The following is a 26,858-nucleotide window of genomic DNA, read 5'->3' as shown; positions in this document are numbered from 1 at the left end:
TAGCAGAGAAGAAGGCTATAAAACCAGTGACCTATGCTTATGCTCTAAGAAGACAGACAGGACCAAATTAATCCCTGAGCAGATACAATAAAGGACATAAGAATAATACTAGAAATCAATAAAATAGAAAATAGACAAAAAATATCTGAACAAAGCCAAAAGTTGGTTCTTTGAAAAGATTAATTGGTAAACTTAGTAAGGTGTACCAACAAAAAGAACACACAAATTACCAATATCAGGAATAGAAGAAGGGATATCACTACTTACAGACATTAAATTAATAACAAAGAAATATTATCTAAAACTTTATGCCAATAAATTTGACGACCTAAATGAATGGATGCATTCCTTAAAAAACACAATTTACCAAAACTGATAAATGAAAGAAACAGAAAATCGGCTAAATTCTGTATCCATTAAAGAAATTGAGTTCGCTTAAAATAATTTTCCACAAAGAACTTCACTAGTGAATCCTATTAAACTTTAAGGAAAAAATAATGCCAATATTAATACATTTTTGTCCCAAATAGAAGAGAGTATACTTCCTCACTCACTTTATGAAGCATCTATAATCCTGACACCAAAATTAGATAGGAATATTATTTAAAAAAATAAACTATAGACCAAAATTCCTCATCACAAAATGTAAGTCCAATCCAGCAATATGTTAAAAGGGTAATACTTTATGACTAAGTGGAATTGTCTGAGGAATGCAAAGTGGGTTTATCATATAAAAAAACAATCAGTGCAATTCACTATAATGGATTAAAGAACTCCCATTTTGGTAGGTGTACAAATGCGGTTTTGACAAAATTCAACAACTATTATTTTTTTAAAAATCTCTGAGAAAACTAGGAAAAGAAGGAAACTTACTTGTATAGAAAATACATGTAATAGTCAAATATCGAAAATTCTTCTTCTAAATTTAGGAATAAAACAAAGTTGGCATTTTGTGTAACTTCTATTCAACATTTACTGGAAATCTAACCAGTCTAGGAAGGCAAAAAAAAAAAAGAAATAAAATACATTAGATTGGAAAGAAAGAAGTAAAACTGTCTTTTTTTTGTAGATGACATGATTGTGTATTTAGAAATGCTGAGGAATCTATTAAAGAAGCAAGGCACAAAACTCCTCAGTGATTATGTTTATATTATGTTCTGTAATAAACTGGATCTCTACTGGTAGAAATCCAGTCAATGGTTATTTCCAGAAGAATTGACTAGGAAGGGGCACAAGGGAGCTCTTCATGATGATGGACATTATGTCTTGATAAGGGTTTAAGTTACAAGGGTTATGCATTTGTCAAAACTGATCAAATGGTGCACTTCAGATGTGTGCATTTCAGTATATATAAATTATATCTAAAAATTGTTAATAGTAAATTTTAAGAAATTACATCAGGAAGTTATTTTTGATTTCAGTTAAATGAAATTTAATAACCTTCTTTGCTTGCCAGTTTGAAGTACATATCTTCATCCTCCTTTTTATCTTACCACAGATGTAGAAAGAATATTTTTAACTAGCTGCTGAAATGAGAAATATAAAGAACTAACTTTTTTGTTAAAATAAACTTCCTTGGTAAAATTATATATATATTTTTTCAACAATCAGAAAATATACATTTCTATAAAAATGTCATTTCCTGATAACTTTTTTGAAGTAGGTATGTCATCTTTAATTTTATTTATATCCACTCAAATTAGCTTGTGCCCTTAGTATGAAAGGCTAGTGTTATATCCTAAATAGATCAGATTGTGGGGTTAGTGAACTTTGGATTTTTCAGTATTGATAAAAGTGAAAATACAACCCACTTTAATAGCACTGTACTTTTTCAGGCTGTTTATTAAAAGTAATATTACCTGCTGCATTATTAATATCAAGCTAAATATATTGAAAGAAGTAGTAAATATTTTGTATATGTTTTGGCAGTTGTGTGCCTAGGGCAGCCCAATTACATTATTTATATTTAAATACTAAATGTTCTGTTTGTAGCTTACTAGTGAACATTTACTTGAGGGTGTTGATTTCATTCTCAGCTCTTTTCCAGTTTGTGATTCAGAGTTTTCAGGTATTCCCATGATAATACATTAAATTTCTGATGTACAGTAATCATTTTTGTTTTTTTTTACTTTGTTCCTTAGCACTCATGTGCAGTAGTTGAAAGACCAGTAACTTGAAACCATTTCCTTAGAGTTTAACAGTAATAGCTGTTTTTAATTGAAGATATTTATGACATTTGTATAATTTTACATAGATTAAAAGTATATAGCCCTCCCTTTTAAGCATTTTGGCAATTCTAGATTTATTTAAGGGTGTTTTTGCTTTCGTTGGCTAAACATTTAATATTTGGGCAGGCAAAATAAAAATGAAAAATAAAATATTGAACACTTTCTTAAGAAGGGCTGTGTATTAGAACGTATATTGGCAACCTTTCTCTGTAAAGGACCAGATTTCAATTATTTTAGGTCTTGTGGGCTATATAATCTGTCATAATAATTCATATCTGCTCTTGTAGTGAAAAAGCAGTCATAGGCAATATGTAAACAGATTGCTCATGGCTGTGTTTCAGTCACACTTTATGTACAAAACAGGTAGCAGGCTGGATTTGGACTAACCATTGTAATTTGCTGATACCTGTATTAGAGTAAAAGCTAAATTGCTTAACAAGCAGCCCCAAAAATGAAGGGCTTAACCAAGGTAGAATTTATTTTCCTGTCACATAATAGTCCTTCATAGTAGATGCATTCTCCTTGAAGAAATCCAAGTGCTCCAGCTAGTGGAGTAGCTCTGCCATCCTCAACATTTAGCTTCCAAGTTATCTTCATCATTTCCAACTGGAGGGATAATATATCTTGTACATATCATTTCATTTACATCCTACTGAAAACAGTTAGACATACTGCTATACTGAGTTGCAAGGAATGCTGGGAACTGTAGTCTCCAGCTGGGTGGACAAACACTGTTATGGATGCTTACAGATCAGTGCCATTCCAGCTTTGCTTTCTGTTATGCAGTTAACAGCCACTTAGCCTCTGATTTTTAAAAGCTAACCACCTGGCCTCTTCAGTTATAGAATCATGTCATCTCCATTGATACTAAGGGGCTCTGTTCCTTGGCAGCCTCCCCTACCACTGTAATAGCCTCACTATCGCATACCTTATTGCCTGTTGTTCTGGACTCTTCTAGGGAACATAGCTGGTTGATTCTCTGGTTTTATGTAATAAATCCATTTTAGCATGACTATCTCTCTGAACCTATGGACCCACTTTTCAGTATCCTGCCATGGCTCTCTAGTATTTCTTCCATATTTACTAAAAGCACTTTTTTTTTTAAAGCATGAACAAATCATCCTGGCTCTATGTTAAGCTGGCTTTGGTTGTCCTTGCTAGGACCTTAAATCCTAGGTTGCAAGAAAATGTGCTTTATCCATCCTTATATTTGCATCAGCTGTTCTAGTATCTTCATGATCCATTCTTCTGCATACTGTTCTGGTTTCTGTCAGTATGTATTAACCAGGTTCTGTAGCTCTTCAGTAAATATTTGCTTTCCTATTGCAGCAGAGACAGTACTTTTATAGTCAGGTAATGGACTAGAAGTCTGAGGGTAGGTGAGTGCAGGTCTTGAGGAAGGCAAGTATCATCAGATAGGTGTCTCCCACAGGAGGCAGCTGCCAGGTCTTCAGATGAGAAGCAACTCCTTTCCTCTAAGCAAGGGGAAGTGGGCCATCTCTTAGATTGTGCAAGTATTGAAATATATTTTAGACATTTCTTGATACAGTGGGATTTTCATATAATTTATAACTAGCTCTATTTTGCAGTGTCTATCACATTAAAAAAAATGCTGTTTGCTGTTGTGCAAGCTTATTTGTATGAACTTTAAAATCTTTATAATGATCTTTATAAGGAATAGGTACTGTTAATAACCTTATGTTTCAGATTAAGAAACAGACACAGAAGTTTTAAGACTTGCCCAAGATTACATAGCTAATATGTGGCAGAACTAGGATTCAAAGCCAAGCTGACTGGTTCCCAGAGCTCTCTTACTGACCACCCTCTGCTGTACAAGAAAACTTACAGCGGTCATTTTAATAGTGAACACACTTGTTGAATGGCTCAATAAATTTGGTATAGTCCTATAATGGGGTGTACATGAATGAACTAAAGAGATCTCCAGGTGAAAACATGGATAAATCTTCACGTTGAGTAAAAACAGAGTAACAAATATATAAAGCATGCATTCTTTACATATGGATATATACATAATATATATGTATATTATGGATTACTTGAGTTACTTCATGATTTATATATATTACATAATATGTTATATGTAATATATATTGTGTATATGTACACATATATACATATGCATATACTCAGATAATGGATACGCACATAATATAGTGTGAAGTGTAAAGACACGCCTGTGAAAATAAACATTAAAATCAGCCTGGTATTTTCCTTTGAAGAAGGAATGGTAGGTAGGGGAACAAGATTGAGGCAGGGCACAGGGTCAGGATTGGCTTTGACTGTATTTGTAATTAATCTGGAGCAAATAAGACAGAGTGTTTCTATTTGGGTGGGTGGATATACAGTATATTCATAGATAGGTAGATAGAATACATATATTCTGTATGCATTTCTACATGTTGAAATATTTTAAAATTTAAAAAAGAACAAAAAAGAAAACCTTTGTGCTTTGTGGCAGTGGCTGGGACCCTGATGCCATTGTAAATTTTTTCTTCCAACCACTTATGAATTTAAGAAAGGGATTCGAACAACAAAACAGTGAAAAAGCTTGTCATTTCTTCAGGTTTTCATTTTACTCATGTCAACATGCTTGTCATATAGTATTTAGATTCTCTATGAGAAGTCACACTTACAACTGACTCCATGGGAGCGTATGGGTCTAAACATATCAGCTATTGTGTTCATATTTCACTCTTTTCAGCATATGTTTCTGTGAAATTACGAAGCTGGAAATATCAAAACCCATATATTTTTGAGAAGTCATAGTAGGAGAAAAACAAATTTAAAAAACCACTTTGGTTTTATATTTTAGTTAATTAAATTACAGCATATTTCATTCAGAAGCATGAACATAAATTTTATGTTCTTATTGCCTCTGAGTAGTGGGTGCTTAGCAAGTGTTGGTTTATTAATATAATGAAATATTTTTTTTATATCTGAATTTCACTGCTGATAAGGAAGTACAGCACACTCTTTCTAGGGAGGTTATTTTTTTTTAAGACACTGTTGAGGAAAGTAAAATAAATTTCTTGTCATATCAGGTTTTTTTTTTAATTGTTAAAGTTCTTAACACTTAGATTCCATATAAATAGGTGATTTTAATCACTTTAATTTTAATTTTGAACAAAACAACACAATGTTGATGAAAATGCCATTATAGTATGATAGTATGAAGTGTCATATTAAAATTCAATTCATTTATAATTTTTGAAAACATTTCTAGGTCTAGCTCATTCATCTGAAAAGCATATTTTATATTAAAGATATAAAAATATAGAATTTATACTTAAATTTAACCTGGACTGTATTTTGAAGTTTTAAGCATTACTTAATTGCCAAAACAATCTTTAAATTGAAGAAAAGAGTTGGAGGATTCATACATCCCAGTTTCAAATCCTATAACAAAGCTGCAGTAATGAAGACAGTGTGGTGCTAGCATAAAGAAAGACATACAGATCAGTGGAATAAAATGGAGTGTCCAGACGTAAACCCTTACATGATGGCCAGTTGATTTTCAACAAGAGTGCCAAGACAACTAAATGGGAGAAATAATAGACTTTCAACAAATGGTGTTGGGACAACTGGATATCCACATGAAATAGAATAAAGTAACACTCCTACCATACACCATATAAAAAATATGCATATAAACTGGATCAGAGACCTAAATATAAGAGCTAAAACTATGAACTAATTAGGAAAAAAACATGTAAATTTTTGTGACCTTGGATCTGGCAGTGGTTTCTTAGATATAACACTAGAAGTGTAAGCAAACAAAGAAAAAAGAGGTAAAGTAGATTTCATAACAATTAAAAACTTTTGTGCTTCTAAGGGCCCCATCAAGAAAGTGAAAAGACATCCCACTGAGAGAGAATATTGGCAAATCACATAGCTGATAAGAGACTTAAAGGCAGAATATATAAAGAACTCTTGGATTCAATGATAAAAAGAGAAACAGCCCAATTAAAAAATGCATAAAGGATTTGAGTAGACATTTTTCCAAAAATGATACCCAAATGGCCAATAAAACATGAAAAGATACTCAACGTCAATAAGCATTAGGAAAATGCAAATCAAAGCGACAAGGAGATACCACTTCCCATCCACTAGGATGGCTATACTCAAAAAGAGATAATAACAAGTGTTGGTGAGGATGTGGAGAAATTGAAACAGTTATACATTGCTGGTAGGGTTGTGAAATGATACAGCTTCTTTGGAGCATACTTTGCCTGTTCCTCAAAATTTTAAACTTAGAATTACATGTCGTCCAGCAATTCTGCTCCTAGGTATATACCCAAAAGAATTGAAAAGATCTGTTCACACAAAAACTTGCATGGTCCCATTCATATGGAATGTGCTGAAAATGTAAATCTGTAGAGACAGAATATAGATTAATGCTTGCCAGAGGCTAGAGGAAGAGGGAATAATGGGTAGAGACTGCTAATGCATACAGGGTTTCTTTTTGAGGTAATGACTGTGTTCTAAAATTAGATATTAGGGATTGTTGCACATAACTGTAAATACACTAGAATCCACTGAATTGTATACTTTAACAGGACAATTTTTATGGTTATGTGAATTATATCTCAATAAAGCTATTATTTAAAGAGGATAACTCAGTTATCCTTATTATATATAGATAAATTTCCAAGTTTTTATTTTTTTACTCAACAAATTCTGGTAACACTATGTTATAAATCCTGTGATAGTTGATTTCTCATAGAAGTATTTGAAGATAAAATAAAAATAGTCTGTATCACAGTGACAGTGTTTGATATTTAAATAAAGGTATAATAGAATAGTTTGTGCTTTGGCCCCTTTGGGACTAAATGTTAATTTGAATTTTGTTTGGGATTGGATATTTTTGTCTTGCGTTTATTCTTGGTAAATATGAATAAAAAATTCCCTATGGGCCATAGGGTGTGTATGTCTTAGTCTTGAATTTATACCACAGTAGAAAATAAACTATAAATGAAATGGGTAATACTTCCTAATTTATAATACTATAAATGTGAAAAGTCATTGTACTACTATTGAATATTTCTTAGTATTTTTCAAATTAAATATTAAGAAAATCTAAGGAAAAATCCTAATTTGGAAGTACATCTGTATCCTGTGAATAAATGGATCTTAATCTAGGGGTAGAGTGAGATTTCATAGACAGGATAATCATACATTTTTTCAAGTCTTCATATTCAGGGCCTGACACATAGTAGGTGTTTTAAAAATATTTATTGAATGAACAAAAACTGATGTTTCATAGTAATTTAGTCTAATAAGTTTTCTTTTGGCTGATATGGAATTCAAATCTGCCTTTGAAGGACATTATTCTTGTATACAAACACTAAAACAAAACATGCTACTAATTATCTTCCCAACTGTACACATTTCTAAAGTCTTCTCTCTTCATTTTTTTTTTTAGTGGCTAGCACATATTTATTTAAAATAATTACTTATATGATGGAGAAAAGAGTAATTTGTGCCCTATACATTTTTCCCGGAATATTTTTTTAAATTAAGGCATTATTGATATATACACTCTTAATGAAGGTTTCACATGAAAAAACAATGTGGTTACTACATTTACCCATATTATCAAGTCCCCACCCATACCCCAATGCAGTCATTGTTCATCAGTGTGGTAAGATGACACATATTTACTATTTGCCTTCTCTGTGCTCTACACTGTCTTCCCCTTGACCCCCTACACCATGTGTACTAAACATAATACCCCTCAATCCCCTTCTCCCTCCCTCCCCACCTGCCCTCCCAAACCCCTCCCCTTTGGTAGTCTAGTGAGTCTCCTCTAGTCCCTTCTTGGAGTCTGTGAATCTGCTGCTGTTTTTGTTCCTTCAGTTTTGCCTCGTTATACTCCACAAATGAGGGAAATCGTTTGGCACTTGTCTTTCTCCACCTGGCTTATTTCACTGAGCATAATATCCTCCAGCTCCATCCATGTTGTTGCAAATGGTAGGGTTTGTTTTCTTCTTGTGGCTGAATAGTATTGCATTGTGTATATGTACCACATCTTTTTTATCCATTCATCTACTGATGGACACTTGGGTTGCTTCCATATCTTAACTATTGTAAATAGTGTAGAGGTAAACATAGGGGTGCATATGTCTTTTCAAATCAGGGATCTTGTTTCCTTCGTGTAAATTCCTAGGAGTGGAATTCCTGGGTCAAATGGCATTTCCATTTGTAGTTTTTTGAAGAACCTCCATACTGCTTTCCACAGTGATTGAACTAGTTTACCTTCCCACCAGCAGTGTAGGAGGGTTCCCCTTTCTCTGAATCCTCGCCAGCATTTGTTGTTCTTAGTCTTTTCGATATTAGCCATCCTAAATGGTGTGAGGTGATATCTCATTGTGGTTTTTATTTGCATTTCCCTGATAATTAGTGATGTATAGCATCTTTTCATGTGCCTGTTGGCCATCTGAATTTCTTCTTTGGAGAATTTTCTCTTCATATCCTCTGCCCAATTTTTAATTGGGTTATTTGGTTTTTGGGTGTTGAGGCATGTGAGTTCTTTATAAATTTTGAATGTTAACCCCTTGTCAGATATGTTATTTACAAATATATTCTCCCATACTGTAGGATGCCTTTTTGTTCTGTTGATGGTGTCCTTTGCCATATAGAAGCTTTTTAGTTTGATGTAGTCCCATGTGTTCATTTTTGCTTTTGTTTCCCTTGCTTGAGGAGATGCATTCAGGAGGAAGTTGTTCATGTCTATATTCAAGAGATTTTGCCTATGTTTTCTTCTAGGAGTTTTGTGTTTTCATGACTTACATTCATGTCTTTGATCCATTTTGAGTTTACTTTTGTGTATGGGGGTTAAACAATAATCCAGTTTCATTCTCTTGCATGTACTTTGCCCAGTTTTGCCAACACCAGTTGTTGAAGAGGCTGTCATTTCCCCATTGTATGTCCATAGCTCCTTTATCATATATTAATTGTCCATATATGGTTGGGTTTATATCTGGGTTCTCTAGTCTGTTCCATTGGTCTGTTGTTCTGTTCTTGTGCCAGTACCAAATTGTCTTGATTTTTGTGGCTTTGTAGTAGAGCTTGAAGTTGGGGAGTGTAATCCCCCCAGCTTTATTCTTCCTTCTCAGGATTGCTTTGCTGTTTGGGGTCTTTTGTGGTTCCATATGAATTTTAGAACGATTTGTTCCAGTTTGTTGAAGATTGCTGTTGGTATTTTGATAGGAATTGCATTGAATCTGTAGATTGCTTTAGGCAGGATGGCCATTTTAACAATATTAATTCTGCCTAGCCATGAGCACGGGTTGTGTTTCCATGTATTGGTAGCTTCTTTAATTTCTCTCTTGAATGTCTTGTAGTTTTCAAAGTATAGGTTTCTCTCTTCAATTTTTAAAAATGCACTTTTACTAAAGAACAATTTACACACAGTAAATTCACTCCTTTTAAATGTACAATTCAGTGCACTTTGACCAATGGATGTAGTTGTGTAAGTTCTACCATAGTGAGAAATAGAACATTTCCATTTCCCCACAGTGCCTCTTTGTAGTCAGTCCTTTTACTCCATTCCCAGCCCCTGGCCACTACTAATCTGATTTCTGTCCCTGTAGCTTTACCTCTTCAGAATGTCACATAAATGGAATTAGATAATTTGTAGGCTTTTGTTTCCGACTTTTTTGACTTAGCAAAATAAATGCCCTTGAGATTCGTCCATATCATGTATATCATAGTTCATTCCTTTTTATTTCTGAGTAGTATTTCCATCTCCCCATTTTCATGTTTTCAAAAAGATCAATTTGTTGGATCATCTCTGTACAGGCATAAGGAATAATGATCCCTCAACTTGGATGATCTTACTGCACTTTGCATTAAGTCGGAGGTAATTGGTTCTGCTAGTATGTTCCACATGTGACCCCAGATGCTCCTGTGTCAGAGAAGGTAGCTTCCAGTTGGTCTACAAGTTTGGGGAGATTTCTCAAGTGGTGTATTGTCCAGAGCTCTGGTAGCAGCTATGTGGGACTTGACCTTACGGCTTTATTTTTTCTTCAAAAGCCTAATTAACTTAGCTGATGTTCTTACATTTTCCCTTTGGATACTGGGGGTGATCTTGACTTTTATGGACTATCTGGACAAATATTGAATAAGTAAAACACTCTTAAGTCTTGAGTGAGATGACTGCTAAACACCTCATCAGCTGTGGTTTTTAGGCCCATGATTTGGAAAGATTAAAGTATTTTATGTTGGTATAGTGGGCAGAAGATGAAAATATTCTAGTCTATGTATTTTATTCTAGTATATTATGTGGTGTTTTGTCTTGCTAAGTCTGAGAAAAGGAGCACAACTCATTTATATGTACTTGGGCGAGTCACATTTGTAATGACATGATAGGCAATAGAAGTGTTTTAAATTTAAATGATTAATAAATGAATTTTTATTTTATTTTATAGAAATAGTCAAATGCTTGATGAAGATGATAAATTGAATGAAACACCAAAATATTCCTCAGTTAATTTGCCTGATGAGACAACTGGTGCCCAACAGCTGGAAAGAGGCGAGGAAATAGCTAAGACTCAGGACACTGCTGCCAGTGGCATGGTGAGAAATTTAAGATCTTGTCCATTTATAACATATTTCTTATTTCGAGGAGAAAAAAGAAAACTGAAATTAGAGGTATCATGACAATAGTGCTAGCATTGCTGTTTCAAAGTCAAGCTCTCCAGAATACCACATGAGTCCACAACTTGAACTAAAAGATATACATTTCTTTCTTTGAGAAGTTAGACCTACTCACTCCACAGCTGCAGGGAGTTTTTAAATGGTGGTTTTCTGCAAAGTAAATAACTTTACACTTTCAATAAGGATGCATGATTAGTTTTAGTAATTAATATATGGGTGCCTTTTTAGTCTTTCCTAGGTGAATGTGGAGATTTCAGTAAGCAGCAGTCAAACCTTGCTGAGAGGAAAAGAATCCTTCCGGCATGGATGTTAACAGAAAATCTAAGGGATCAAAACCTTTCAGCACCAGTCAGTGGAGGTAGGCTTTTAGGAAACATTAAACAGAATTTGGAAGTTGTTCTGAACAAATGGAGATAGAGTAGCAGTGATGTAAGTGTATAGCTTAGCCTAACATTTTTTTAGATGTCTACATGAAGTCTAGTTTAAAATATAAGCTATTATTTTATGCCATTTTTCAAATGCTATCTGCTAATTATTTTTTTTATTTAACAAGTGCTGTTTTTCTTAAGTGCTAATTTATCAGATTAACATATATTTTCAAACAACCCTGTTGGTGTCATATTTAAAATAAAAGGCCAGCCCAGTGAGCATGTTCCAAATTAATTTAATTACATAAAAAAGTGCCAGGCACACAGTGTTATATGCTGGAGGACTCAAAGAAGAGTTGGCCTCTGTCTTAGCACAGGTCAGTGTCATGGCAGATATCACAATCATTTATGTCATCTGCTAGGTATTCCCATTAATCTAAGATTATTAAAGTATTTACTACATTGTCTTATTAGCATTTTCTTGGCAACTTTTCAGTCATCTCAGGTTTACTATTCACGGCTTGTTTTCTTTTGTATGGGTCACATTTTCCTGCCTGTTTATTCTCATGTTTAGTGACTTTCTATTGGATATTAGATATTAAAATGATACATTGTAGCAATTTTTGATTTATGTTACTCTAAATAAATATTTTTGTTCAGATTGACAAATAACTTGGACAAATAGGCAATTTTCTTCTAAAAGGCAATTAATTTAACCCTCAACTCTGCCTGTTGTGGACAGCAGCTGCAGGCTCTGCTTAGTTCTTCTGGCTTCCAGCTCTGCTTTTTCTCTGAGTTCCTGGGGTATCCCCCATGCCCATCTATAGTTTAGCAGTGAACCCCGGATTTGGGTCAATTTATGTGTAGATTTTGGTTCTTGGCCTTCTGAAACTTCCTTCCTTCCAGGATTTTATCCCTAACTTTCTACCTGCTCTACTAGCCTCAACTCTGTTCTCTGACCACTGAAGCCAGTAAGGCTGCAGCTTTCTGCTACCTGTGAGTTGGGGGGTGCCCTCAGGGAAAAAGCTGCAAATTAACAAACCTCACAGGTTTGTACTTAACTTTTCAAGGTTAGCCTCTTCTCCAGTTCTGCCTTTCTGGTCACTCTCCAATGGCTTTAAATAGCTGTTTTTTATATTTTCCCCCAAAATTGTAATGGTTTCATTTGTGATAATTATTTCAGTGAAGCTAGTCTGCCATTTTATTCTGAACATTCTTCTATAAATTAGCAGCACAATTGAATGTGTTATTTAGTTGAATGCTACTACTATTACTACTAATGCTACTGCTCTAAGAGTCTTCTAAAGCTTTTGACCAAATATGCTATGTATAGAATATTCCTTTTTATGCTAGTTTGGATTATATATAGTAGGATCAGAGTGACCTTGTGGGAAAAATAAGTTACCTATTTTGTGTTGAGGGAGGTGTCATTTAATCTGGAGAACTTTTTTTTTGTATCTACACCTAGGATTTCCTGGCAAGGTTTTATTCCAGGACAGTGGTTTTTAGTTCCCCCATCTCCTATCATTACATGTTTAATATATTTTTATCAGTAACATTTCTCGTTAAGTGTGATAATCCTTAATTTGCAGGAAGGAAGTAGGGATTGGGGGATGATAACTGAAGGGGGGAGGCACTGTCCCTCAGTAGGGTACTTTCTCTAATAGCAGAAGAATAACTATACCTGACCAAAAATCAGACCAATGTGAACTGCCTCCCTGCAAGTAAGTCCTTTTCTCTCAGAGTTGTTTTATACTATAACTGCTTCTGTGGCCACTAGTATATTGATTATAATCAAAATATAATTTGCTTCAAATTATAAATAGCTATTAACTTTCACCTGATAGATGTACCATTTAAAGTATGAAGCACATTTTTGGGCACTTCACCTTGAAATGCAAATAAGAGTAATTTTACATTGGTATGGACAGAAATATTACATAATACACAATGTACTTAAAATGCTAAAGCTTCAAAATAAGATTGAAAAGTCTGTGGATTAAGGCATGTCTTCTATATACTTAGATTTTGGGGGAGTACTTGTAAGACCAGGGTTAGGTTACTTAATTCCTTTAATGACAGAAAGATTTAGAAATATAAGCTTATTACTTAACATACAGCCAATTAAAAGTTTAAATAATTAGACTTTTTCTGCTGTGTAGTTATTGTTATTGTTACTGTCTTACTGGTTTGTTTAAGTAATAAGTCATCCAGGTCAGTAGACCAACACAAGAGATTTTAAAATTCGATTTCCAAGGTACATTTTAGGCTCATTTAGATATAGGTTACTTTCTTATGTCTTTTGCAGTTTTAGTGCTGTATTTTGTTCATAGATTAAATTACCTGTTAAAATTACCTGAAACCAATTTGATATTTGGAACCTTTAGGTACAGGACAGATAATGTTAATTGATATTAAATGACTTATCCAAGATCACATAATAAAAGCCTGTGTGACTCTATGAGCTCATGCTCTGATCCTTATCACTATATAGCCACCTAGATTTACCCTCTACATGTTCTGGTGTGTTTTATTTTTTTTTCTTTTCTAATATGCCATTGCATTCTCTCCTGGATCTTTTCTCAGTTGAACTCTTGGTTTAATCCTTAAATGTATGTGAATGATTACTGTGTATGTATTTGATTAGGCTACTAACGTTTTTGTTTTCAACCAGTATAGTCTACTTTATTTTATTTTCTGGGTCCCCAGGTACTAGCCCTTGGACATTATCATGAGTTTCTCAGGCCTGGGCTAAAATTTCTCCATGTCCCTTAGTGATTGGGAAGTGAATATATTTGGGCAACAGCTTTGAGAGCCTCCCCTCCTTGGCTTCCAGCTGTCTCCTTCCAGGCCTAAGGTTTCCCTACATGTGATTCCTAGGTCATGACACTCTTGCTAGATTGAAAAAGGAGCTTTTATCTTTTCACAGGTATCATGCTGCTCTGTAGTACATTTTTTCTCCCATCTTCTACTTCTCCAACATGGAGTCATGAAAAGTGGCACATGCTGATAAAGACTGAAGTAGTCTCCAAACCATTTGGTTTGCATTTAATTTTGTACTCTGATTTTGTTCTGTATGACCACTTGATGCAACTATAAATATTGAACTGGCATTGTTTTGACTATAGTTCAAAATTTACTTAGAGTACTGTTTAATTTATATATTTTATTTCCAGCAATGCTAAATTCTGTAATTAATTCTAACAGTTTTTGAGCCGCTTGGGTTTTCTAGTTGTGCAATCATACTACAGAATTATGATAATTCTGGTTCTTCTACCTACTGCTTTAAAAAAAATTTCCTTGTCTTATTTAATGAGCTAGACCCTATAAATTTAAAATAAAAATGGGTAAAATTGGCATCTGTGTCTTGTCCTTGATTTTAACAGGAAACCTGTTAGTATTTCAAGGTCTAGTATGATTGGCATTTTTATTTTTACTTTTTTTTAAAGAATATTGAATTCTTTGAAAAAATTTTGGTGTAGAAATAGTCCTACATTTTCATGTGTTAATATAATTAATGATATTAGTAGATTTCCTAATGTTGTGCCATGCTTGGGTTCTTTGAATAAGTTGATTATCACTTGAGCTTATTATTTATATGTTCTGTTAGATTAAACTTGCTTATATTTAGTTTAGGACATTTGTAGCTGTATTCATAAGTGTAGTTAGTATTTTTTTTCATATGTGCCATCTATGTCAGATTTTAGCCTTAAAGCTATGTCAGTGTTGTATAAAATGAATTTGGAGGGTTTCTGTATCTGTTCAAGAACAGTTTGAGGAATGGAAATACCTGTTCCATTATAGAATCTTTCCGCATCACAATCTGGGTCTGATGCCTTTTGGTAGTTGATAGTTCTGGCATAGGAGTAGGTAAGTTAGACCAGTAAAAAAGAATGAAACACCCAGGAACAACCATATGTTTATTGGCTGTTTTCATTTATTCTTCTGTAGCATGTCATGTGCAAAGTCCCAGATTTCTTTGTTTGACCTTCCTTTTTGGTTACTAATAAACAATTATTTAAAACCTTCTATCTTTTCTAAGTGTGACAGATAATATCTCCCAGTATATTGTTTGCCAGTGTGCTATCAGCCTCTGACTTTGTTTATAGTCTTTTGCTTAAAAATATTTTTTGTTTTTATTCTAGATAGATCTGTAGGTTCTCTATCATCTTAATAAAACCTCCCAGAAGTAATAAAAATATTGTCCCCATATTTTCTTCAAATGCCTTAATAGTTTGAATTTTTATATTGATTATTCAATAGAAATGTATTTACAAATATGATATGAAGTAGTGCTCTGATATTATTTTTTTCCAAATGAAAAGCTAATTTTCTCTATATCATTTATAATAATACAGGCTTTCCTCCAATTTGAACTGATAATTTTTTTATATTTTAAATGTGTATTATTTTGATCTGTTTCTCAGTGTTCATAGTTTTATGAGTTACTGACATTTGTAGGTACAGGAGGTAATTTTCTTTTTCTTTTTCTTTTTATATGTGTGTTTAAGATGATAATGTAATCCAGGGAAGTGGAAAAGAAGGAGTCTGCAAAGATAAAAGCCAAGTAAACATAACACAACAAGGAAGAAAGCGATTAATTCCATCAGGAAGTTCAGAAAGTACATCAGCAGAGCAAGACACAGGAAAAAAGTGCAAAAATGCTGATCAGGAAGAGTCTATCATTTCATCCAAGGTGATTTTATAAAAAATTCATTATTTGATTATTTGTTTTCATCATCAAGTGTTATATATAGGAACTAATTATATGTTGTATACAGCAAGGAAAATCAAAACAGCTTTTCATTAATAGGTTTATGAAGATAAAAAACTAACCCAGAATTTTTGGCTTGATGAAACTAATGTAGTACTTGCATTGTAGAAAATAAAGCTAATTTAGAAAATTTCAGGCTGGATACACAATGGAGACCACTTGACTCTGGTTATAATTGGTAACTTCATTCTGAAAACCTGATTTCTTCTAGTTTCATTGGTCATTGTCAGACTGCATGTAACCACCTTTTTCTTGATCAGCATGAGGAGAACAACAACTGATGGGCCAGTTCTTAATAGCCCACTGCAGGATTATTTCTGGGCTAATTCACTGTATTTATAAAGCTTCTCCTCCCTCCTTCAGGTTCTGCTAACTCACTAGAATGATTTGGCTGACTTCAGCATTCTTTAACAGTGAGTACTTAGAGAAAATGAGGTCTTTTAATGGATGCTTTTAAGAAGAGAGGAGAGGAGAGATCAGGTATTCTTCCTCTCAGGAGAGGGGTGGCTTTAGATGACAGTTTTCATGATCTTTATAGACCCATAGCTGAGCTGTGTCGATCCCCATCTTTTTGTCTAAGCAAGAGCCAAAGGAGTAGGATGGCTTTAGAGTAATGTGCAGTGGAATGACTGAAATGCCATCAGCCATTCCAGAGGGTCAGAGCGTTTTGAGTTCTCCCCTCATTCCTGCTTCCTCTTCCATTAGGGAAGATCCAGCCCACCTCAGACTCAACTCCTTTGCCTAATTACAGAGTCAGGTTTAATAAATGAAACAAAATGTTTTCTGACTCATATGTATTGGCCATAAAAACTTATTAAGATAAACCTCATTTCATTTTGAGCCCCAATATACTCTGCTTTCTGGACATATTAATATGACTTTTTCCAAAGAAGAGAAATTATTTTTTTCAGAAGAAAATCTGTAGTATATATATTTTACTATGTTTATCTCAGCCCATAAAGTTTGATAATCAAAAGTAAAACTTCATGTCTTCTTGATGAACTGTAGAGAGGAGCAGTAAACAGATCTAAGATAGTCTAAATATTTGAGATTTTGATGACATCAACGCGTATTCAGCCAGGTCCCAGGATTGCCTGAGCTGTTCTTGGCCAATTGCTCTTTCTTCCCTTAGATTTTGGAGGGAGATTTTGCTTCTTTTAAAAACAACATAAACAAGACTCAAGATTTTATAACCTTTTGTAATCTCTTATGCAGGGCTCTTGGGTAAAGCTGGGCCAGAAAGGTTGGCTTAGACTTTCCAAGCCTCACCTCCATCTGTGCCCAGTTTCAGTCAACATGGGCTATAGCTACTCCTGAAGGGATGTCTACAGGGAAGAGCCAGGTGAAGAAGAAAGAAATGAGAAAAAACAAGAGGATGGCTCAACTATTTAGTCTTAATGACAGAAGATTGCCAATTATAAAGAACTATGGACAATTGACCAGGCCTTCAGAGTAGACTTGCATCAGTTTACTTGGAAAGAATTGATCACACTCTATTGGAGAAAAGTGAAAAAGGAAGTTGAGAGAAGGGCAGAAATAACCTTCCTCTTACTGGACCCTATTCCTGACCCGCCGATTCAGTTGGTTGGTAGGGCCTGTGCATGCATCAGTATTATTTTAAATAAGCTCCCACAGTTTTAATGTGCACTCAAACTTGAGAGCTACTCATGTTCCATCATTCAGTAGAGGAAATTGAGGCACAAGATCACATTCCTAGAGGCCTTGGGCCTCAGACGGAAGTCTCTTCATTTTGGGTTCAGTGGATTTTTCTACCATATATATTAGACTGTCTACAAGAAGTTTGTGATGCTACTAACTTCTGATCATGAAGATAATTGCTCGTAGTCAGTATTTTTTTTATTAATTCCCTTATGCCTTATTCCAACTCATTACCAGTTATGTAATTGTTTAATTTGGGAATGAAAGTGCTTCACCCTATTAACTTTAAAGAAAAGTTACATATTTCCTTTATGTAACCTAATTAGGACTTCTAAAAATGACAGAAGGGAGCCTAACTTCGGCAAATGAAGCAAAATAGTACTACAAAGTCTATCAACTGTCTGTTGCTGGGAAGGAAGCTACCCCATACTTTGTGACTTAACACAACAATAATTTATTATTTCTTATAATTCTGTGGGTTGACTGGCTCAGGAAGGTGATTCTTTTGTGGCAACTTATTGGTGTCAGCTGGGCTGCATTCACCTCGAATCAATTGAGGCTGTAGCATCCAAGATGGTGTCACCACATGAAGGTGCCTCAGCAAGGGCTGATGGAGGGCTTGCTGGGCTTCCCTCTCTCCATTTATCTGTTAAGTAGCTAAATTATAACCTTTTATAGGCATCTTTACCTGACAGCTGGAGCCCAAGGTAGTGAAAGTAGAAGTTTCCAGGTCTCTTAGGGCATAGGACTAGAACTGGTACAATGTCATTTCTGTGGCATTCTTTTGGTCAGAGCAATGTCTTGCCAATGGTTTCAGCCCCAGGCAAGTTTGCTATGGATTCAATGTGACCAAAGAAATTGACAGCAAAACATTCTTTGGGCTGAAAGGGTTTATTACCTGGCTTGTTCTTCTGGTGGTAGGTCAAGCACTAGTGTCTCTGCCTCCACACAGAGCACTGGGCCGAGCTCTCTATTTAGTGCAATAATAGCTTATTGCCTACAGGTGTGGAAGCGGCAGCCCAGCAACAGGCCAGTTAAATCATCAGGTGGTTTAAGTTCAGTGAGGATCCTGGCCATAGGAACCCCAACTTCCCACACTCCACCCCTCTAGGATTCTCCCCTTACAATCTACATGCTTCCAATCTTCCGCAGTGGTCTCTGTGCGAGAAAGCTGGAGCACTGTAACCAGATTCCACAACAGCAACAGAGGATAACAAAAATTAAGATACAACAAGATTTTGATACAGGTTACAAAAGTTATAATAATCCTCAAGCCAGAGGAGGTTCCTAATAACAAAAATTATAATAATCCTCAAGCCAGAGGAAGTTCTCAATCCACAAAGATCTTAGGGGTGATAAGACATATGTTTTAATGGCACCAACATAGGCAAATCTTGTCCATCAGGTAGGATGCCTGCAAGAGAGTGGTCCTGTGATAGGACTGTAGCAGAAAAGGGGTCCCTTCCAGGTCTAGTATACCATACTTTTACTCCTTTCCCCATGGGGGTTACTGAAGGGTCTATATATAGTGCTTCTGGAGGTGCATGCACTGGCCATAATGATAAATCCCCGGTAAGATGCTCCTCCCTTCTAGCCATTCAGGATATACTACTGTGACCTTTGGCGGCCACTCTGCTGTTAGTCCAGGAATACACAGGAGGCCAGCTTCCAGGCCTTGTCCCCAAGGTGCCAGGAGAGCCAGCCGTCATTGGTCCATGTGTCAAAAGGTCCAAGGCCACATACATTCAATGGAGTCTCCGGGGTTCAGTGCAGTTGGTGCTGGCAGCAAGATGTTATTCTGGTGGCCAAACCTTGGCTTCAGTGATTCTTTCTTGGTTTGTACTTGCAGTTGTATAGGGGAGGCAGCTATATGTGTTAACATGTCTATGGGGCTCAGCACTCCCTTTTGGGAGTCTCTCGTTCAAACACCGTAACACAGTCCATAAGCGGACTGACCATCCCCGCAGACTATTGGTATCTGACTTTAGTCTGGATTTTAACAAGCTATCGTGCCTCTCTGTCATGCCTGTTGTGGTAGGATTGTATGGCACATGAAACGTCCATTTGGTTCCCAGCTGTCACACCCATTTTTACAGTGTATGTCCAGTAAAATGGGTGCCCTGATCACTCTCAGTTACCTGAGGTCCGTCATAGGCAGCAAAGAGACACTCCAGGCCTCTTTTGGTCATCTGCTGGTCTGCACAACCAGTAGGAAAAGCAACCAGAAGTCCAGTAACTGTGTCCACACAAGTCATGGCATACCGATATCTTTCTGACACAGACAGAGGCCCAATATAGTCTATCTGCCACCTGACAAGGGGTATAGGCCCCTTAGCTATTGTCCCATGTTGCTGTGGAACTCGGTGTAAGTCCCTTTTGGAGCACACAACACACTCTTGCTGGGCTCTACTAACTTCTTCAAAGGTCAAAGGCAAGCCCACATTGTCTTTTGCCCCACATGCAACAAACGCTGATGTAACCACTGGGCTACATCAGAGGCAGGCTTTCCTTCTAACCCAATGTATCTGGGCCAGTTTATCTGCTTCATCATTTCCTGGGGATGCCAGTGGCAAATGACCTGTTACATGGTATACTGTAATTATTTTAGTCTGGCCACAGGCCCTAAGTCTTGCCACTATTCTTGCCTGCAAAAGGGTTGGTGACAAACCAGCCGGTTGGCATGGTACCATGTTGGTAGCCACAGGGTCAAGCCCCAATAGACAGCCCAGCTGTCAGTGCAGACAACTATAGGAGAGGGCTCCTGGCTGATCACAAGCCACACAGCCCGCAACTCTGCCCATTGGCTGCTCTTCCCCTCACCATCTTCCATCCATGTTGTCTCAGTCTTAGGATGCAAAGCTATGGCCCTCCATTTTGGGGGCTGCACATGGCTGGAGCCATCTCTGTACCATGCATCTTCGGGTATAGGGGCTTTTCCCTCCCGATAGGGACTCTCTGCTACTAATGGTTCAAAAGCAAGTTCTTCCTGCTTTTCACTAGTATATGTCACCAGCCCCAATAAGCATTGGAGTTCTTCATTCAGTGGGCTACTAGAGAGGGCACTACGCTACTGTAGGTAAGCACCCCACTTGGCCAATGTGTTTGTGCCACACCACTCTTTGGCTTTTGGGTCCAGTTTCGTACCCACACCAAGATGGGATAGGTGGTTATTACCTTTATTAGGGCCATTCCAGTGATGGGTTCTGTAGCCAGCAAGGCATGATACACAGCAGCCAGTTGTTTTTCTATCAAAGTGTATCATACCTCTGCCCCTTTCCAGAGTAGTGACCAGAATCCAGTGGGTTGGCGAGTTCATTCAAGCTGCCGCCAGAGACCCCAGCCATAACCATCTTCAGTCACATGAACATCCAGCTCACAGGGACTTGATGGGTCTATCACACTCAAGGCCTGCACAGCCTTGACTGCCTGTTTTGCTGTAGTAAAGGCAGATGCACATGTCTCATCCCAGTCCCACCTGATGCCCTTTCATACCAACTGGTATAAGGGCTTCAGAATTTGTGCCAAGTGCAGGATAAACACTCCCCAGTAGCCTAAAAGACCCAAAAACTCCTGTAGCAATGCTAGAGTTGTAGGGGTAGGAAAGGCCTGGGCTTTATCTGTACCTGCTTCTGGTATAACTTTGGTCTTACCTGACCAGAAGACCCCCAAGAATTTGACAGACAAAACAGGTCCCTGAACCCTTGTATTGTTCACAGCCCATCCTTTCTCCTGTAGATGTTGTAGCAGTCTAGGTGCTGCACCTTCTAGGTCTGAAAGAGAATCGGACGTGAGCATGACATCATCAATATAATGGTACAGCCGCACTGTTGGCGGCTTCTCCCATGTAGCCACGTCCTGGGCTACAAGTCCATGACAGATGGTGGGGCTGTGGAGGTATCCCTGTGGAAGGATGGTGAAAGTCCATTGCCATCCTTCCCACGTGAAGGCAAACTGTTCCTGACTTTCCTGCTCAGTGTCAATAGAAAAGAGGGCATTAGCAAGATCTGCCACATAATGGTATGTTCCTAGTTCATGGCTGAGGGTATCCATCAGGCCTGCAATAGAGGGACAGCAGCATGCATAGAGGGTATGACTTTATTCAGTTCTCTGAAATCCACAGTCATACACTAGGAGCCATTTGACTTTTTTACTGGTCACACTTGGGAATTGAAAGGGCTATGGGTGGGCTTTAAAATACCTACCTTTTCCAGGTCCTGGAGAGTTTCTCCAATCTCTTTATGCCCTCCAGGCAGTTTGTATTGTTTGATATTAGTCACCTGCCAAGACACAGGCAAAGCTTTAGGTGGATGCCTAGCATGTTCCCTCAGAACTGCCTTCACCACACGTACTCTCAGTCTGAACTCACCTGCAGTGATCTGCAACCGTAGACCCTGCAGGATAGCAATCCCCAAAATATACTCAGGGATAGGAGATATATACACAGTATACTCTTTTGGGGGTAGATGCCCTATTCCCAAAGATATCTTGGCTTACCTGTTTATATTAGTTTGGTGGAAGGCATATGTTTAGTGGGGAGAGGAAAGACTTATTTAATCTCTTTGAAGGAGGCTTTTAAGTGAGCTGTTGCAAGATGGCTGGCATGTGCGCAAGTGGAGTTAGTGACTAAGAGAACTGTCAGTGAACCGCACAGTGCGAGCAAAGGCACAGGGGCAGGAAAAACATGGGTGGTCCATATGGATGCGTCTGCACTGGAGTGTCGTGTGCTTGCACATATGGACATCTGTGTGGAAATGGATGGGCAAGATCAGGGGAAGAAGCTACTGAAGCAGACTGGGGAATGAATCAGATGGCAGGGAAGGCCAGACTAAATAAGAAATACATGAAACTACTATGGCCTCAGAGACTTTTTAAGGGGTTTAGAGTAAGAGAGTAAAATGGTCAGGAAGATAGCTCTAGCAGCAATGTGTAAGATGGAGGCAGGAACTGCTTAATAAGCTGTCCTAGGAGGCCACAAGGAATGAAGGCCTGAACTGGAATGGTAGCATTGGAACCAGAAAGAAATAGATGGATGTGGGAGACATTGTTGAGATAGAATTAACAGACCCTGATGACACAGAATATTGAGAAGATACTGAAAATGTTCTTACCAGAAGAGAGGAGAAGCGGTAGGTTTAGCATTGGGGAAGGGGGAACTTGTTTGGTTTGAGGCAATGAGGGCGTATCTATGAAAGCTGTGTAGTAGACGGAAGTGAAAGTCTGTCTCACAGGGAGATACAGATGAAGGCTAAAGGGAGAGTTCTGTTACATCCAGATCATTTGGAAGCAGACTTGAAGCATCCCACTTAGAGTATATGGAAGTGGTTGCTTTGGCAATGAGAGCCATTCCCAGTCATACGGCCAAGGTAGGTCCAGCTTGGCCTGTGGTAAAAACTGCTGGAGCAAATAAGCTGTGGTAAGAACTGCTGGAGCAAATAAGCTGGCTGTGAAGTATCATCATTTCTCTGTATATAGTTGCCTGCTGTGGACTTATATTCATATTTCTTCATGAAAATAGCAGGGGAGAGGAAGAATATGACTCTTATTACACAGCTGTCTCTTAAGTAAGGCATCTCAGTATTGGTTTACCACATTAAAGAACCCTACGTCCTTTGCTCCTGATTGGCCATTTAGCACCATTGAGACAAAGACTTTGGATTAGAGAAATATATAAGAAGCAAAACTGCAGGACTTGTTTGGTTCCGGGAGAAGTGAGGGAAAGCAGGAATGGGTTGGGATTGTTTAGTCCTTAATATGTGGGTGGTAATGAGTTTAATACAAGATGTACAAGGCAATTTATGTACACACGTTCTCTCCAAGCACAACTTGGAGACAACAAATTACCTCATTGAACTTGTATTAGGGTACATTCTTTATCCTGTGTCTTGTACATTAAAACTTCAGATGGTTGAGGGGAAGGGATGACTCTTTAGCTAAGTTAACAGACTATTTCAGTAGCCTTAACATCACATTCCAGCCTCCTCCAAGCGCCAAGGTCACCTTCATGCTCCTTAATCCCTGAGGTCTCTAGCATATATTTTTACAGTGTAGGGAATCTGGCCCCTCTGTCACAAATCCCCAGCCTCCCACACTTCATTCTTCACTGTTTTTATTAATTCTAAGAAATAAGCCATGTAGGTGCTTGTAAAATGTAGAGCCCTCTGCCTTCCTTCTACTTCTTCAAAATACAAAGCTCCTTGCATCTTGCCTGTTCCCTCACTCTCCACTTCAGTGACTTGCTCTGGCTCATGAGCTTTGCAGTTGGCACAGTACAAATTTGTTTCTCAGCAGACTTACAAATTACTGCATGTAATGGATTTGGGGGTCATTTATAAATAATTGAAACCATGAATGTTCAATTCTTGAATGCCAAGAGTCTACTGAATATCAATATTTCATGGAGTTCTATAAAGAACTATGAATTCCAGCTTTTGTGCCTCTTAAAGTGTATTTGAGAGCCCCTAATCCATGGTATTGAGTCTGTGACTTTATTATTATTTTCTGTTTTAGAATAAATTAACATGTTAAGATATACTCCTTGTGAAGTCTTAAAAAAAGCAAATCCTTCTTTAAATTTCATGGAGGTAGAAGGAGTTAAAGTGATGCTAAACATTTCATATTTTTTATTTCATTTTCTTTGGTTTGTTTTTTAATTTAATTTTTAATTTTTTTTACATTTTATCTTTATTTTTGTAACTATGTAATATACAGAAAAGGTAATGACTGTTTCCACCATTTTATCGAAATGCCCTCACTGTTTAGCATACCCTAGAATGCCATACAAATATCCTCATAAACGATCCAAATGCCCTGCTCCAGAAGGTGCTAGAAGGGAAGACACAGTAGGAGCAAGCTCACAAAAACTTAGAGGAACATAATCCCAGGAAGACAAGAGCTTTAAAATCCCCCTGACTTTCTATATGTTTTAAAATACTTTTTTAAGTGATAAGTTCTCACCAGATTAAAAAGTAAGCTGAAAATAAGAATCAGGGTTTTGAACTTGACAGGCTGGGGAATGCTGTCTGGTACCTGATAAAAACCCATCTGTGAAGATAAGTGGCACCTGGCACCTGCCTGAATTTGTTTTCATTTGACTCCAACATCCCTGCCCACCTAGAGTTCAGCTGTGCATCTCCAGCAGCAGCATCCTTGTTTCTCCTTTATTTATTTATTCAAAAATTTCAGTTTATATATTTTTAATTGAGGTATAGTTGATACATAATATTATATTGGTTTCAGATGCACGACATGATGATTTGACAATTATGTACATTTTAAAATGTTTGCTACAATAAGTGTAGTACCACCTGTCAACCTATGAAGATATTACAATGTTATTTACTATATTCCCTCTGCTGTACTTTCATCCCCATGACTAATTTATTTTATAATTGGAATTTTATACCTCTTTATCCCCTTCACCTATTTCACCAACCCATTTTATTTCTTAAATGGCAAAATAATACATGCTTGTTATAAAAAAAAATAGAATCAGAAGCATGTGGAGTAAAAAGTGAAAATCTTGATTTGCCTTATCCCTTAGTCCTGTTGCCTTACTAATATTTTGGTTTGTATTTTCCTAAACCTTTCTATTGGGAGTTATACAAGTAAATGCACATATAGATTTTTAGGGAATTTTTAAAAAGCCAAATGGAATCATAGTGTATATATTGTTTTGTTTAAAAGAGTCCTTAGCCATATATAGATCCCTACCTAGATCTATAGATCTTTTCAGTTTCTGTATATAGCATTTCATGGTAAGAAGAGATTCTAATGTATTTAACTACCTCCCTAGCTATGTTATTTTTCCCTGTAATAAGTGTGTCAGGATGTTAGGTGGGATTTTTTTCCCTATTGCCCCAAAGCTGTTGCTGAGGCCCAAAGCTGGAGACAGAAACACTAAGTTTGAGGGCCTTGCATTTGAAAGGAGTCCCAGCAATGAGAGCCAGACCTTACCTGTGGTATTATTTAAAGCATGTGAAGTGTTCATCATCCCATCCCAGGCTGTATACAAAGAGAGCTAAGAAGCCAGAAGATTTTAACATTTGGGGGAGTGCTTTGTTTGTGGGCAGAGGTCATTTTCTCCCTTTCTAAAATCAAGAGGAGAGAAGTGCTCTATGAGAATTCACTGTGGAATGCCAATAAGAATAACTCACTGGAATTTTATTGAACATCTGCTGAGCCAGTGGATTTGCTAACTCTCCCCATTACATTATAAACAGGGAAAAAGAGAATTGATGAGAGTTGACTGGACTGCCAAGTGAGGAGATGGGTCAGAATCGCCCTATTCCCTCCCCAGAGGGTCAGGCCCTGGCATGTTATCAGTTGGTCCTATAGTGGAGAGACAGGAGATTGGGGTGTAATTGAGCAGCTTGGGAGAAAAGAGTGTGTGTATTAGAGGAATGTGGCTTGAATGCCACTAGCTGAGGATCAGGTCCACGGGGTAGCCAAATGATTGCTTTTCCCATAGGCTATTTATTGCAGTACAGGACCCTGGTAAGAGCTAGGTTCCTTTTGCAAGGTCTTCAGTCAGTTGGGTGGCACTTTTAAAGTTATATACTATGTTTCTTAAAAAAGCAAAGAATGTCCAACACTTAAGTGATTAGTCCAGAAGAAGTCATGTTAGTGATGTCTTCTCAAGAAATTTGAGCTTTTAGATATTAACTAATACCAAAACGTACTTTTTCCAGATGGCAACCAGCATATCTGAGTCCTTAGTTATTATTGGGGGTAAACATTCATGTATACCTTATACCTGTTAGGTTGTCATCACATCCCAGAAATGGTAGCCAGGAGGACCGAGGTTTATCTGAGCAATGCTTCTATTCCACAGGAAGTATAAGTAATTAAGAGGTCATTTTTAATAGGATACAACTAGGCTTATTCTTTGTCCTGGTGTTAAGTACAGAAAAAATTCTTCAGTGCTAAGGAGAATATATACTTGTTTTAAAATACCTTTAATTGCTTAAACTGAAATTTTTATTTAGACCACTTCAAAGGACTCATTTATTTTCTGAGTTGGTCATAACATAGCTTCGTGCAAATTTTTCTGTAAGAGAGGAGCAATTTTATGATGCAGCTACAGCTACATGATTTTATGATTCAGCAATATGATTATATTTAGAGGCTAGAAATAAAGTATAATAGTAACTT

General features: G+C 36.9%; 1 protein-coding gene across 2 annotated transcripts in view; it reads left to right on the top strand.

The window, feature by feature from the left end:
- Positions 1–26,858, top strand: part of APLF (aprataxin and PNKP like factor) — an 88,696-nt gene that overhangs the window by 24,349 nt on the left and 37,489 nt on the right. For both annotated transcript variants that reach the window (XM_036908227.2, XM_057497127.1), the window contains exons 4-6: positions 10,679–10,826; positions 11,136–11,265; positions 15,787–15,971. In XM_036908227.2, the coding sequence (XP_036764122.2) occupies positions 10,679–10,826; positions 11,136–11,265; positions 15,787–15,971 (463 nt within the window). The remainder of the gene's footprint in view (positions 1–10,678; positions 10,827–11,135; positions 11,266–15,786; positions 15,972–26,858) is intronic.

The sequence above is a fragment of the Manis pentadactyla genome, chromosome 2 (assembly GCF_030020395.1).
Source record: "Manis pentadactyla isolate mManPen7 chromosome 2, mManPen7.hap1, whole genome shotgun sequence".
NCBI classification, from domain to species: Eukaryota; Metazoa; Chordata; class Mammalia; order Pholidota; family Manidae; genus Manis; species Manis pentadactyla.
Note: the sequence above shows the minus strand (reverse complement) of the source record. Positions and strands in the feature narration are given on the sequence as shown.